The sequence below is a fragment of the Tachypleus tridentatus genome, chromosome 10 (genome assembly GCF_004210375.1).
Source record: "Tachypleus tridentatus isolate NWPU-2018 chromosome 10, ASM421037v1, whole genome shotgun sequence".
Lineage (NCBI taxonomy): Eukaryota > Metazoa > Arthropoda > Merostomata > Xiphosura > Limulidae > Tachypleus > Tachypleus tridentatus.
The window spans coordinates 139153350-139169061 of record NC_134834.1 but is presented as its reverse complement, the minus strand read 5'-3'; the positions used below and the strand labels follow the sequence as shown (position 1 = coordinate 139169061).

The window sequence follows — 15712 nt, the reverse complement described above, 5'->3', positions numbered from 1 at the left end:
CTTTTAAAATTAATATTCATTTTATTAAAAAGTTTAAATCTAAATTAAGGAGCGAAAAGATAGCTTTCTATTTATGCATATTTTAACAGTTAAGTCGTGTATTTATTATATGAAGGTCATTCAAATTTGCTTAAATGATGAACAAGACAAGACAGCCAACACCCAATCAATGCTGTTCGTTTCGCACGCGGTCCACCCGACAGTAGCGCGGGGCACGCGGTGAGATCTAATGGCTACCTGGCGCCTACCCTCCCCATGTGCTTGCGACCCCTCCATAGGAAGAAACCACGTGGTGGGGGACCTCCCGGCGCAGATGGCCTGATAGCGGCCACTAGCTGCATGGTTTCATTCAGTCTCGGAGTTACTTCTGAAGCGGGTATTTACCAAGAGCAATGCAAGCAAGCCCATAATTACTTCAGGGATTGCTCCATTTGATAAGACTCGTCAATCCAGAACATACAAATATGCTGAAGCTCTTTTCCAAATCTTGTCAAACGCGTGGTCACTCCAAGCTAGGTAGTCTACAACTGTGACAATCTTTTTGTCTTATCAGTTATCCCCTAACTGTCCAACGCAACGATTCTTAAAAGTTTACGACGAGCACTGTTAAGTGGGTTTTACATTTTTTTTTGTCCAACAAAACATCGGAGAGACGCACAACGCATACGAGTGACCTCTTTGGCGAGTCGTCTAGAGGTAAGTCACACTTTCGCTCTTCTGATACTCTGCTGTCTAATGGGCGAGAAGGAATCTCTAGTGATCACTTGATGCAGACCATTTAACAAGCAACTTGCAATCAACTCTTCGCCTCACACCTCGCTGTATCTTCAATCCGAGCTTATTCCAAGTACACACTATTATAACGAGTTTCTCAGAATGAAACGGCTGTCTTTTGTACTTTCTGGTTATAGCATTATTTATATTGTGCCACTTCAAACTGCTGTAATAAAGGGTTAAAAAGATAAAATAGGTCTTAAATGTTATAAATTACTTTTTCTTTTTTTTATGTTCGAGGTAGACTCCCATATATTCCCCTACTAAAAACTAAGTAATGTGTATTTCACTTTTTTGTTTAATGTTGTTTCGAGCTATAAAAATGCGCAATCGAGTTTGCTTACTATTTAGAAGGAGAAGAACACATGACTGTGATGTTCACTGACCTCTGGTAAGATTATCAAAATTTCGAGTTTGATCTTAAAAATTAATCTTATTTATTTATGTATTGATTATTTCGGATATGGACACAAATCGATCGGAAGGCAGCAGTCGTAACTAATTCTTGGGTTACTTTTACCGAACCGCTAGATTTGATTCTCATTCTTATAGTGCAGCCATGGCTCCTTCCGGTAATTTTTACAGTAATGAAAAGTAAAATATGAGCCCTCGTATATACAGCTAGCCTAGCTAACCGGTAATTAGTGCCTGGTAAAATTTGATAAATAAATTTGATAAAAGTGATAAATTGATAAATTTTATTTATTACACACTAATAACAGATCGATTTCGTTTAAAACAGCTAAAACTACACATCTACTCTTAAAGCTGTGATTACTTTCTTATTAATAGTTCATTAAATGACTCCCATGAAAGTATCATGATTTTCTAGACATAACATAGAAATATACAGAAACTTTTAAATGTTTGTTCGTTTTTAATTGAAAAAGAAACATTTTTATTACAATTTCAGAATCCTAGTTTAGTTAAATCTTACAACACGTTTTTATAATACTAGTCAAAATAAAAACGAGACTAACTCATTGCCAATATTTTTTACTGTTATAAATTTTGAAACACATTTAGAATACATATTTGAATCAACAATGTACTTATTTTATAAATAAGATCAAACGTTATAAATTGTTTACTTGTTTGATAAAAAAAACAATCTTAAGTCTAGTGACTTAATTCTGCTGAACGATATTACAAAATATTGATTAGTGTAACTTTTTTCCGTCATTTCTGTTGTGATTTATTTATTTTGTATTTGTCCCTACAAAGTATTCATGATAAGAAACGATAATGCCAATGGGCATCTCGGATAAAAATATTGAATGATAAAGAAACAAATAACTTAACAGTTTTTATACTATTGATTGGTAAGCAATAAAGCATCAAGTATAAAAACAAATCTAAAATAGTAAGTAGACTCGCATTCAGTTATCTTTTATTATGATCATTAGGTCAAACGACAAGCATGTCAACGACAAAAACCTCCACGCTCTCTCACGTGGAGTGGGACATCAATGATAGTACGGTACCTTCGGTAAGTGTTTTGTACTTCGGAGTAGCCTATTTTTTAGGTTATTTGGTTATAAAATAATTGTATGATATATACATAAACAGAAATTTAGTTATAAACACTTTGTTTTCGGATCTCTAATAACGATGTCACTGAACGCTTATAATACATTTATTATTAATCGTTTCAACTGATCTGTAACCTTTGTGAATTTTATCGAGGGGATTTTCTAAAGTATGGTATTAATTAGCTAATAGAGGAAAAAAAGACTGTAGTATAAAAAATCTATAAAAAGATCCATCCTTTGATATATAGGTGCTTAAAAGATTATTCGTTTCTGAAGCATCGTATATTTTCCCACCCAGACACTGTTGGAAGTGTAAAAGTGTTTAGTGACAAAACTGGGTTGTTTTTCAAAATACTCTGTTAAAACTAAAAATCTAGTGATATTAATATGTATTTACTTAGTTTAATTAATTAAGTTTGATTGAAGAGTAACTATATTCTAACACATTATAACTGTGTCTAAGACTATATGTTGATTAGTCTGAATTCATTTTATTAATATTTACTGTTTCAAAAAAAGAACATTTATGGGTATTTTATACACATAATCAATTTGTACAGAAACTGGAAACATTCATTTTCAGCAGCTGTTACAGCAACTATTTAGCATCACGTTAAATATTTATCATTTTTGTTCCCAAGAAGCTTTTAAACTTCTATTACACATGTTGAATTGTAAAAAGTGTCTGTACATATCTAATAACGCTTAAACAAACGTTAAATAAATATTTGTATTTTAGTTATATTTTTTTTTACTATTAAACTTGAAAACAAACGTTTTATTAGCGTTAATCTTCTAGAAGAATGCATGTGTTTGTTGTATCAGGATTATTGTTCCTTCATTTAGATGGTTTTACAAGGGAACCAACGAAAAAGTTGTATTTCTAGTTTTAGTAAAAGCGAACTTCCATCAAAAGTGATGTTTTACTTGAACGTTTGTAAAAAATCTCAATGAAATGAATATTAAAACGTCTCGTCACGATCAAATGTAGTTTTGATTACGGATATTATTTATGCAGGTCTGGAAGATATTTAAAGTCGCTTTCTATAAAATCGCCCTCAAGGAGCTGACTTTATGAGCGTTAAGATGAATGAGTTACGACAGGTGTTTTTATTTTCGCCATTTAAAATAATTTTGCGTGGTTAGTTTTATTTTGTCCGCATTTTTAAATGCTGTAACTGCTTTTCTAAGCAATAAGTGTAATATTTTCACAAATTCAAGGACTAATTTGATTAGACATTGGTTTGAATGAGCGCCGTGAATACGTTTTCAAGTTTATGTCGAAGATTTGTCTTTTAAGACATCTTTTGCAGTCAAATGAAGCTAGCTTCTGTGTTCGTACAATTAATAACATTTTAGTATATCTTATGAATATCTCCTCTTACTATGGATTGTTTTATTCAGCGTTGCTTTGTTAAACTACATAGCTAATAGAATTTGTAAAATTAATTGTAGTTACATTTACCCAAAACAATTTTCATACAAATAACAAAACAGACAATTAAATGAAATAATACTAAACCCGTTAACGCTTAAATATATATATATATTAAGTTTGATTGAAGATTAACTATATTCTAACATATTATAACTATGTCTAAGACTATATTTTGATTAGTTTGAATTCATTTTATTAATGTTTACTGTTCCAAAAAAAGAACGTTTATGGGTATGTTATTTTAGTTTATTAAAGTCTCGCTTATCTAATAATTACAGAGGTTAGAAACAAATGATGTCATGATTGTGTTCAGAAAATAGTAACATATCATACATATACACCGTTGTACAATATATTATGTATTGATGATAATAAGGGTACCCGTATATTTATATCATCAGCAAATTCTAGGAACTACGTCATTATAATTATAAACAAAGTCCTAGTTTGTAACAATATTAACATATGTTAGAAAAATCAAGCACAGGGATATGAGAAAATAAAAACTGAAAAAATAAGTTAAACAAAAATGCTCCATAGAGAAGATATAACGGAAACTTTCTGTAAAATAACAAATACAGCTGAACTTTAAACTTATTTAAAAATTATGTTCCTAAATATTAACAATTTGTATAGTAATAATGAATAGAACAGGTCGATTTCTACCTGAAATATATTAAATATAAGTTGAAAGGTGATAATGAGAAAAGCTGGATAAAAAGTCATTCCGCTTGATATTTATTATTAAAGTTAAGTTCAGAAATTTTATTTAGAAAGGTTTTTTAATGAAATATCCATTAAAAGCCCATTTAAATACTATGGCTAGGAGACCTGATGAACAGTTTATCTATTTTAAAATGGACAGTAAGATAACAACTTTGATGATAAAAAAGAAGAGCTAATAAAACAAATTAATTCCAGTTATATTATATTAAGACATTACTTACCGGGGATAATTAGGAGATTTGCAGGAATTACAGAAAGTAGATGGCTAGAAAATTTGTCAGTTGTTATTCTTGATCATTATAGGTTTGTTTTCCTGATAAAGTAATAGAAACACCCCATATAATCTATCTGTGACTCTATGTTCGTTTACATCTGCTTTAGTTCCACTTTTGACAGTCAGAGAAACTGTAATATCTTATACACATCCAGAGTCGTGTGAATTGTGAGTAAATCTGATATTCATTAAAAATCCACCTATTCATGTCGACTTTGACCACTAATAATAAAACGTCGATATCATAGTGAATATTTCATATCTAAAATGAAAGAATGAGGATGTGAAACATCTTCATAGTTTACAATCCAAATTTGTTGGCCTCCAGAACTTTAAAACAAAATAAGTTACATTTCGCGCAAGGTTACACGAAGACTACCTGCGCTAGCCGTCCTTAATTTAGCAGTGTAATACTAGAGGGGAAGGCAATTAATCATCACCACCTACCGCTAACTCTTAGGCTACTCTCTTACCAACAAATAGTGGAATTGACCATCACATTATAACTCCCCCACGGCTAAAAAGACAAGCATGTTTGGTGTGACGAAAATTCGAGCCCGCGACCTTCAGAATACGTGTCGAGTGCCTTAATCACCAAGCTCTGCCGAGCACGTTAAAATGACTTATATATATATGTATATCACATCAAGACGATTTTACTAAAATTACAGCTCTTTAGCTAGAAAGGTAAAATAAACAATTTTATCACAAAACAAAACGTTAACAAGCCAATGTCTAGTATCATATTCTTGGCTACGAAGTAACAAGAAATAAATCTTAAGTAAGATTCATAATGTCACTCTACAAAAAAAAATTATACGTGCAAACACAACCTTAATTGCTAGTCAAACCACCCAAAGGCATTATTAAAACACTAACCGGGTACAGTATGGACAGGTGGTTAAGGAGCTTGACACGTAATCAGAGTGTCGCCGGTTCGAATCCCCGTCACACCAAACATGCTCGCCGTTTCAACCGTGGGGCGTTGTAATAATTACGGCCAATCCCACTATTCCTTAGTAAAGGATATAGTTGGTAGGGAGTAATGATGACTGGCTTCCTTCCCTCTAGCCTTACACTGCTAAATTAGGGATAGCGCAGGCGTAGCTTTGCGTGAAATTCAGAAACAAACACAAACCAACACTATAATCAACATGTTAGAATCTCTTCAATAGAAACTTAGCAACAGAAATAAAGTTTCTCCAAATAAATAATCATCCAGAATAGCTACTCTAAGAAATTAATAAAGGACACAGTTTTCTTTATATTTCTCCACCTTCCAATCTTAGATTATAATGGTAATATTATTATCTTATCGTATTTACTAAATATTGTGGAAAAAAAAACAAAATGTCTTTTTTAATAATACATGTACATTTTTTTCAAATTTCTTTAACCCTTAAAGCATTTTTACCAGGGTCAAGACAACCTAAAGTTAATCAAAAAGATGTGGTTAATAATATTAAAGTCAATGCTCAAAACTTCATATTGAAACAAAAAACTCGTAAAAACTGAACGGACCGTCCGTATCCGTTTGACTCAATGCCAAGAGATATCAGAAACTACATAGAATACAGATACATACATCAGTGGTGATTAAAATGCTTAGTAAAGAAAACATCTGTATTATCATTTTAACTTAAAAACATCGTAAGCAAAATGGTAAGATTATTAGAAGAAAAAAAAAAGAGGTTGTTGCCATCATAAGACATAACAGACATCCACTGATTTATCGTACTCACGTCCTTCATTTAATATAATATTGAACTGATCAAAAGATAATTCAAACATATTTAGTGAACGATAATAACTATATTTAATCCTTTAATTCCAGAAAAAGCTTGCATCAAATAAACCTTCAAAGTACTTGTGAAAAAAAGTCTGTTTATTTTATTTTATTTAATATATTAACTTTTTGATAAATAATGCATATAGAACTATATAAGGCCGCTAATATAATTAATTAATTCAAGTTTTTTTAATGCATGTTCACTTGCGAATTGGTCGAACAACCTGGATTGGATAAATACGAGGTACGTGTTACATTTTTATTAAAACCGAAAGTTGAGCTTTCTTCAACTACAGGTTGGTTTCATAAATTCAATGCCTTTATTATATTTAGCCAAGATGAGCGATCAGCACTTTTTTATGAATTTGTACGTATGAAATGATTGATTTTGACATTATGTAACTTTTCTAGAGTCAAAGATCAAAGTAACTGTGGAAGAATTAAACAAGAAGTAAAATTAAAGCCACCAATTATGCATTCCCTGTAGAAGATATGGTTGATGCATCAAAGTTCAAAAACAAATTATATATTGGTCACCATCTTTTACATGTATTGGTAGGTTTGCTATTAAACACAGATCTACACAATGGGCTATCTGTACTCTGCCCATTACGGTATCGAAACTTAGTTTTAAAAGTAGCCGCTGAGCTACTAGATAGCAAATTTGGAACTCCAGCTATGTTCTACGTTTGACCCGGCATGGACAAATGTTTAAGGCGCTCGACTCGCAATCTGAGAGTCGCGGACTCGAATCCCTGTCACACAACACATGCTCGCCCTTTCAGTTGTGGGGCGTTATAAAGCTACGGTCAATCCCACTATTCGTAAAAGAGTAGCCCAAAAGTTGGCGGTGGGTGGTGATGACTTGCTGCCTTCCCTTTCGTCTTACACTACTGAATTAGGGACAGCTAGCCCTCATGTAGCTTTGTACATTCAAAAACAAACAAACATGTTATAATTACATATAATTTTATATGTTATTATTATTTAATTGAAACTTTGATTGAAATTAGTGTCCAACTGGGAAATGAAAAGTAAATTTTAAAAAAAATTAAAATAGATTGGTATGTGTTTTCTTATAGAGAAGCTACATCGAGCTATTTCCTCAGCCCACCGAGGGTAATCCATCCCCTGATATTAGCATCGTAAATCCGGAGACATACCGCTGTACAAGCGGGGGGAAGTAGATTTATAACCGACAGCAAAGTTGAAATTATTGAAGTTTTATACGGCATTATTTTAAATTAACATCGTTGCAAGTGAGGTGTTGCAGCAAAAAGCTCATTCGCTCTTGCAATTTAACGTCGAATGGCGTTGTTTTGTATGGAATATTTTCTTTGTACATTATTTTCTTGTAAATGTTTTCTTATAAGAAGATAATGAATTGACTTGAATTGTGGTGTTTGGAAAGGCTGTGGATGAGCATCTTTCATAGTGTGTTCTATGTTCGTCACCAAGTAGGCGGGAAGATAATGTTATTGAAAACACTTGAACATAATAATTCAATGTTCAGCATGCTATTTGTCTTTATAAACATTTTAATGTGATATTGTGACTGAAATTAAAACTCAATTATTAAAAAAATGTTATATTTACATAAAATATTCCTTTCATATTATTGTCAGTTATTTTATGTTGTAGTTGTTTTGTCATTTTAGAAAAAGTGTTTATCGTAAGCCGTACAATACATTGAACCAAACAGCCTCATGTAGAGTATTATTTCGTCTGTTTGGCAAAACTCGTTTAATCAAACCTTTATAATCAAAGATTAAAAGGAAGGATCAGTTGTGAAGGAAGAAGATCAGATATGAATCGTTAAAGCTGTTATTATCGGCGCCGCTAGTGGAGAGAACTCTAAAGATTTGATATTCTAAGCATTTGACACTCTGGCATGTACAACATAATCAGCGCTGCTTTTGGGTCTTAGCTAGATCGCTGGGTTCATAGAGGGTCCTGCGAGTCATACATGAGTGATAATAATCTAAATTGCGAGAACATGCGTAAAGTAGAAGAATAAACTCTGACTGTTTTAGGGGGAGGTATGGAGCGGGGGTCATGGTAATAAGAGAATGAAGAACTCTTTCAACCATTGTAACCCCCTCCTCCAATCCACCTCCGTCACTGCATGTTTAGATCGGACCAACCTCGCCGTATATTTTATGTCTCCTACAAGGAGATAAAGTTGTCCCTTGGCGGATGTCGCTTACGCGCGTACGTGCCCTATCGCCAGCAGCCAGCGGACATCACTGGACAAGACGAGCATTAGAGTTGTGTGAGAGTAGGGAGTGGATTGTCTGCCCGTCATATTTTTCATCATCTCACGAGATAGAAACTCCAACATCTCTGATTTCACATTGATGATTAGTTTCACTTCCGCCCTCTACTCAGCTATTGTTTATTTATTCAAGAAGTAAAAAAACAAAACAAAAGAAAACAACGTCCACATCAAGCCTATCTATCCTTCCATTCATAACGTTTCCTGGCTATACCTGCGAATATCTTTCTTCCTTTTTTATGTCACTTGTTTGAGAATATCTACATAAATAAGGAAGGAAACATAAACTGTTTGACCTTTATTTGGTATTTGATTCATCACAAGAAAAGATATATTGAAAACAAAAAGATTATTCAGATGATTTAATGAAACGAGCCGTGCAAAACGATGAAAAAATAAAAGTATAGAAATAAAAAGAGAATTATGAGAGTATGGATTGTTATTTTGTTTTTGCTAAATAATGAATTTTCGTCCAATAAAACCAGTTTAATTCTTACAGATTATGCATCTTATTAATTAATTCATGATTTAAAAATAGAATATCATTAAAATCAAGGATTTCAACCATTTTATTTTTTATTAGACCTCACATTTTCCCGTGACATCCAGACACAAACAAATGTATTTCTAATTCAACGTGACACTTCTCCTCGCATTGAGCTACTAGCCCAAACAATTGTATTTTGGGTTCGACGTAACATTTACCTTTACATTCAGCTACTAGCCCAAACAATTGTATTTTGGGTTCGACGTAACATTTACCTTTACATTCAGCCACTAGCCCAAAAATTTCCATTTCTTTTTTGACATGATACCTCCTTTCATGTTCAACCACCAGCCCAAAAACTTTTATTTCTGATTCAAAGTGACACTTCCTCGCTCATATTATCCAAATTTTGTGAGGTTTTCATAATCCCTTTGAATCAATCTGAAACACATTCATTTCCTGTAATTTTATTCTCAAATCATAGCGTACAATATCTCCAAAGAGATTAAATAACCGTCTGAAAGGTTAAGTACGTGTTTATTATAGTTCATATACTGTTCATAGAGTAGTGTGAAAAATGAATTGAAACTTTCAACCTGATCAGCGTTCTTATGCGCAAATGAATTAAACGGCCAAGTCAGAGACGTTTTTTTTATTTTGAACTACTGACCAGAGGGACTGCAGCCAGCAATTACCACCTGCAGTCGCCACAAGGACTTTGTCTACGTCTGTAAACCGAATAACGCACCTACAGCCGAAGAGTATTTCTTACCTTCATGTCTCGAACTCCAGACCCTCCGATTTGCATCCCGACATATCAACTACTAAGATAATCCCGATCCTAGACTATTGTGTTTGTGTTGTAAAATAATTAAACAGAAGATATCAATGTACGTGCATTTAAAGTTAGATTAGTTGGGGTTCAACAGAGAGAGAAAAGTGTATATGATATTTAAAATACATATATCGTATTTTTACTCTTGCCCCGACATCTTTTGGTCATTTCACGATAGGTTAAACCGCTTTCTTATGTAATTTTCTTCTCCTCACTAACACTACATCAGATTTCGTTTTGGATTTCTTATTGACAGTACATCTGTTAAGTCCCTTTCATCTTTGTTGAGGCGCATTAATGTAACGGCTAATCTCACTTTTCATTAGTAAAGAGTAGCCCAAGGGTTGGCGAGAGGTAGTGTTAAATAGCTACGTTACTTCTAATCTGTCATTCCTAAATTAGAGTCGGCTAACATAGGTAATCCTTAAATAGCTCTACGCGAAGTTTAACTAATATACGCATGTTAAAGCACCTGAAGCTAACAGTCTGACTTTTCTTTTAGTCATTTATTGCTCTAAAATCATGGATCTTTACATCATTTTAAATCATAGACTTATAAAGTAATTATATCTACCTTTACATCTTAAAGAAAGAAATGTATTTATTTGGTTTACTTTATACAATATAAATAATTAATTAGGTTTTATTCAGGCATTTTCATTTACACATGATAAATTATGGAATACGCACTATAAAGATTTTTGCTTTGGCAACATGACTGTAGTTCAAATTTTTCTAACAATACATTAACAGAAGATTTGAAGAACAAAGGTTACGAAAAAATAATTCCATACCTCGTTTCTCTGCTATACTTATTCTTATAAAATGGGCAAGTCTTGCCGAAGAGTTGGCATCTTACTATAATAAAATACTACTACAGGTAGTGTGTATGTAAGTATCTATATATGTAATCAAAACTTTTGGGCACCACAAACAAACGTTCATACAAAATTTCACACTTTCAGCATTCAAGATTCAGACAACTGTGGCATGTGAAACAATCATGTCTTTATAATGGAACACAATTTTAAATACAAGTACTTTTCTCACAAGAGTAATACAACTTTCACTCCGTGCTTTCATGTACGTGAAAGTTTGAATATATCTTTATTGCTTTAATATTTAAACGTAGTACTGAGGAAATGAACATATTAAAAACCATTAACTTTCAATAAACTGTATCACTTTTAACATATAAAAACATTACAGTTGTAAAACTGTATATCAGTAAATTTAAGAAAAATATTATCTCTGTATATTGAATCAATTTGTTACAGTGAATTGTATATGAGTAAATAACATAATCTGAACACTTTTCCCGCACAAGACTTCAAAAAATCATCTTTTAAAACATGTTCACTTTATTTTTACTTTTTCTGATAGATGATGTCAACTTGCAATACAAAACAAGTATTAAGCTAAGCAGAAACACAAAAGACCCATCACTACACGATAGCTTCGTCGTTTTCATGTTCGAAAGGATTCATGTTCAGTGGTGTTCTGAAGGCATGAAATTATTGTGGATATTTCGGACAATACCACTGGTTTCAGAGGTGCTCATGTTTATATGCCAGGACACCGTACGTACTTGAATTGAAATTCACCTTAAGGAAATATTTTAAGAACTTAAACATTATGAATTCACAAGTTGGTGTCACATTAAATAACTATACCAATAGAAAAACAGATTCGCCAACAAAAAAATTGAGAAATTTGTGGCAGCCTGAAGTTTAATTAACATGAAGTTTATAGAGTTATATTCAACGATAAATAACAGTTTATGCACTCATAACAAAATAAAAAGTGTAGGCATGACGATTAGGAACCCCTTTTTAACTGCATGTTTGTTATAAAGTATGGACGGCGAAACAGGACTTTGATTATAAATGAAAAATAAGCATCTTCGTTATGAAATGTTTACATCAACACCCATATAAGGTTGTAATCAAAAGTAAAAGTAGAATGACCCACAAACTCGAGTGCTTTTGAACGGCTATCACCTGTGTTAATGGATCGAAAGTTGTTGAAGAGCAGCCTAATAGCTCCAGTTCTTTATAAATGTAACCTTTTCTTCTAAAAGCTAGAGTACTATTGAATATTAGACTTTGCAACAGCTTAAGCGCTTGTTTTGGTTGTTACTTTTGCCAAGAGCTCGAATGCTTTAGAATGAGTGCTGTTTTTTTCAAAAAACTTAAATATTTTTTAAATAATTTACTCCTTTTTCAAACACTCGAGGGATTTGATTAATATGTTCTATCGAAACCTTGAGCACTATAGAAAGACCTGAACACTTTGAAGAATAGTTTGCTCTACAAAATAAATTGATGCTTTAGAAGAATGATTTGTACAAGGTTATTTTACTTCAAACTGACTTTCAACGTCTGTTTCAGTTATGTAAAGATCTTGTTATTCGTATGACATTTGTATTTTGGACTATAAATATGTTAACTGTCAAAAACCATAGCAGATGAGATGAAGTTAAGAAAGTTTTAGACGGCGTCCTTTTTTTGTACTTTATGATAAAGAACAAACTCAAGAAATTCGTGGCGTAATGCTGAAGAAGAAACATTTTATTGTTGTTTTATTGCTAAGCATACAATATCCTGGCTAAGCGAATAATGAATAAACAAGTTGCAAGGTATTTAGTAACACAAAACAATAACTAACATTCATATTGATTTATGATAAAATTGCGTCGACAATTTTCGGTTATAGCAGAAAGAATGTTCAATAATTGAATATGCATACAAATTACGGCAATCATTTTAAAATTTACCAGTTGCTAACGTAATAACATAAGTAACAGAATAAAATATTTTTTTAAGACCACTGTTGAATTCCTATCTCACTGTTGGAAAGAAAACGAATAAAAATGTTCAACTTATATCTCAAAATGTTAACGTCGAATTACTCATACAAGAGGAATGTTTCTATTGTTCATGCACCAAACACAAAAGTCACTGATTAGTTTGGTAAATTTCATAAAGGGCCAATGAAAACTACAGCAATTTACTGTCTAAAAACATCTGTCTTGTAGATTTGACGTTGTTTGAACACCTACTCAGTAATATAGAAACTAAATTGCCTTAAAGAATAAGTTTGGAAGATATAGTACAGTTAATTTGTCATATTGTATAGTAGAAGTAAGTGTATGTGTTCAGTACTTCTTAAATGGGGGCTCTATTCACGCAGGTGTGCATAATCACATATAGTATCTTGTTTTACAAGGCTATAAATAACGATGCCGTTTCTCCAACCCTAATCACATGTGTGAAGAGATTGAAGTGATGGATTTTATTTCTGTGTTTAGCCTGCTCTAGCATTTACAAGAATAATCAGGTACTTTTGTCGTTATTCTCAAATGTTTCGAATAAATAAGAATAGCTGGAAGCGTTCTGAAAAGACACAAAATAACAAAGAAGGAAAAGAGCATTTAGTGTAACTATTCGTTTCCCTCTGTCGATCTCTGGTCTCGAGTTACTTAGGGGCCAAAGGGAATCATTACCTAATGGATAGATCTAAATTGCTATATTAAGTAGCGGGATCTAACGGTGGTTAGTTACATTCTTGTGATGGCCGCGTCTGTCGCTGATACAGTTCAAATCGGCCGAAGCAAAGAGCGGAAAGTCGTTTATCATAAGTGGTTCTTCTTCTGCTGTAATCGTAGGTCTACAAAAGATATATTATGTAATTAGCCAAACTTGATCCGCCTGCCAACGCTAATAGTTGTGAGAGGGCACCCCTCGTCCACGTTAGGTACTCTTAGAGCCAAAGGTCACAACATTCCCCGTACCCAGAGGTTAGAAATATAGAAAGATATTACAAAGTAAGTAAACTTGTCTTTCTTTTCTGTTGATAATACATGTAGGAACCTATGACTTTTTGTCTCTTTGGTTATGAAATTCTACGAAACATTTGCGATATTGCAAAACATTTTATGCCTTTAACTATGAAGTTGTGAATTTGAAACAGCAAAACTAAAATTAAGACTACAGGCTTTACAATAAAATGTAAATGGGCGTTTATTTATACCAATAATTATTTTTAAAAACAAATACAGCCTAAAATAATTCGTTATAAGCTTCCAAGTACATTTGTTTTGAAGAGCTACTCGAGGGCTATCTGTGCAAGTCGTCTCTAATTTAGCAGTGTAAGACTAAAGGGAAGGCAGCTAGTCATTACCACACACCACCAACTCTTGGGCTACTCTTTTACCAACTAATAGTGGGATTGACCGTAACATTATAACGTCCCCACGCCTGAAATGGCGAGCATGTTTGGTGCGACGGGGATTTGAACCTACGACCCTCAGATTACGAGTCGAACACCTTAACCCACCTGGCCATGCCGGGCTTCTCAGTACATACACTTATAATTTAAACATTATTTTTAACCACAAAATTCCTCCTATGTGTACTTTTACGCTCTCCATTAAACCTTATATTCTTATTCCCTATCCATCTCCTCAACCGCATGTATAAAACATTTGTTCTGTACGGAATTCGAACAATAAAATCTGGGGTTTGTTTTGTCTGAGCGAAGATAGCCCACTGTGTAATTTTGCACTAAAAATAAAATTAAATTAACAGCTGTATTTATACATTAATCTTACGAAAGATATTGAGGAAATAGTATGAAAAATTGACAATAAATGTGATACCAGTTTTAATTTTCGTATGTTGTACAATTAAGTATTTGTCACCTAGTTACGTTATATGCATTCTATCAAGGTGAGAATGGTCTTTCTGTCATGTGTTTTTGGTGATTTCACACGCTGAATAGATTACTTACATTGCAGAGACTTTTAAACCACCAGCCAGTAAACCACTCATATGAACTTCTTGCTTACATCGAATCCTCGATGCAAACGTAATTAATGCTTTCAGCTTATAAAATATAGGACAGTAATTTTTCGAACTTAAACTTCCATAAACAATCAAAAACAATATAATTTGAGATGTAGTGCTAACAGAGTTAGCATTTACAGAATATATCAATACTAAAAATAATACATTTAAAGATTCAAACAGATTACCGTTGCTGTAGTATAAGAACTGTGTCTGAATTACATTGAAAATGTATGAACAACATATCTTAAGATGGGATGTTGCAATTGTATCCAAATTATATTGCTTACTTAGGTTTAAGAGAGAGTGAACTATCTGAGATTATTGCTTATACACTTAAAACTACTGTGGCTTAAAAATAGAAACCCAAAGACATAGGTATTAACTCTAAAACATTCTTTTCATGAAACTGTTTTCAAACTGTTTTCAATGTGAAGTTTAACCTCTGCCTTCATATACTGGAATTTATCAGACATTGTTAATCAATGCAGTAAAGCGATACATGCCTCCTAGATCCAGTAACGTAATAATAACAAGTATTTGAAACTTTCAGCTAAATCCACAAAATCGACAACTGCTTCTAATAAGAGCCAAAGAAATTAAAATCACAGCAATCTCATTTGATCATATACTTAACAATTTTACCGACACAGCTAAAATGGCCTTTTTGACTGTACTGTTAATATGTAAACATCTCGAAAGCTGACACCCACACACAGTAAAAGATCAGTGACA

The 15712-nt window shown here is 32.8% G+C and overlaps 1 protein-coding gene across 2 annotated transcripts in view; it reads left to right on the top strand.

The window, feature by feature from the left end:
• Positions 1-305: 305 nt before the first annotated feature.
• LOC143230447 (uncharacterized) overlaps positions 306-15712 on the top strand; it is a 37599-nt gene continuing 22192 nt past the window's right edge. For both annotated transcript variants that reach the window (XM_076464023.1, XM_076464022.1), the window contains exons 1-2: positions 306-696; positions 2181-2263. In XM_076464023.1, coding sequence (XP_076320138.1) covers positions 2195-2263 — 69 coding nt within the window. In that variant the 5' untranslated portion in view covers positions 306-696; positions 2181-2194. The remainder of the gene's footprint in view (positions 697-2180; positions 2264-15712) is intronic.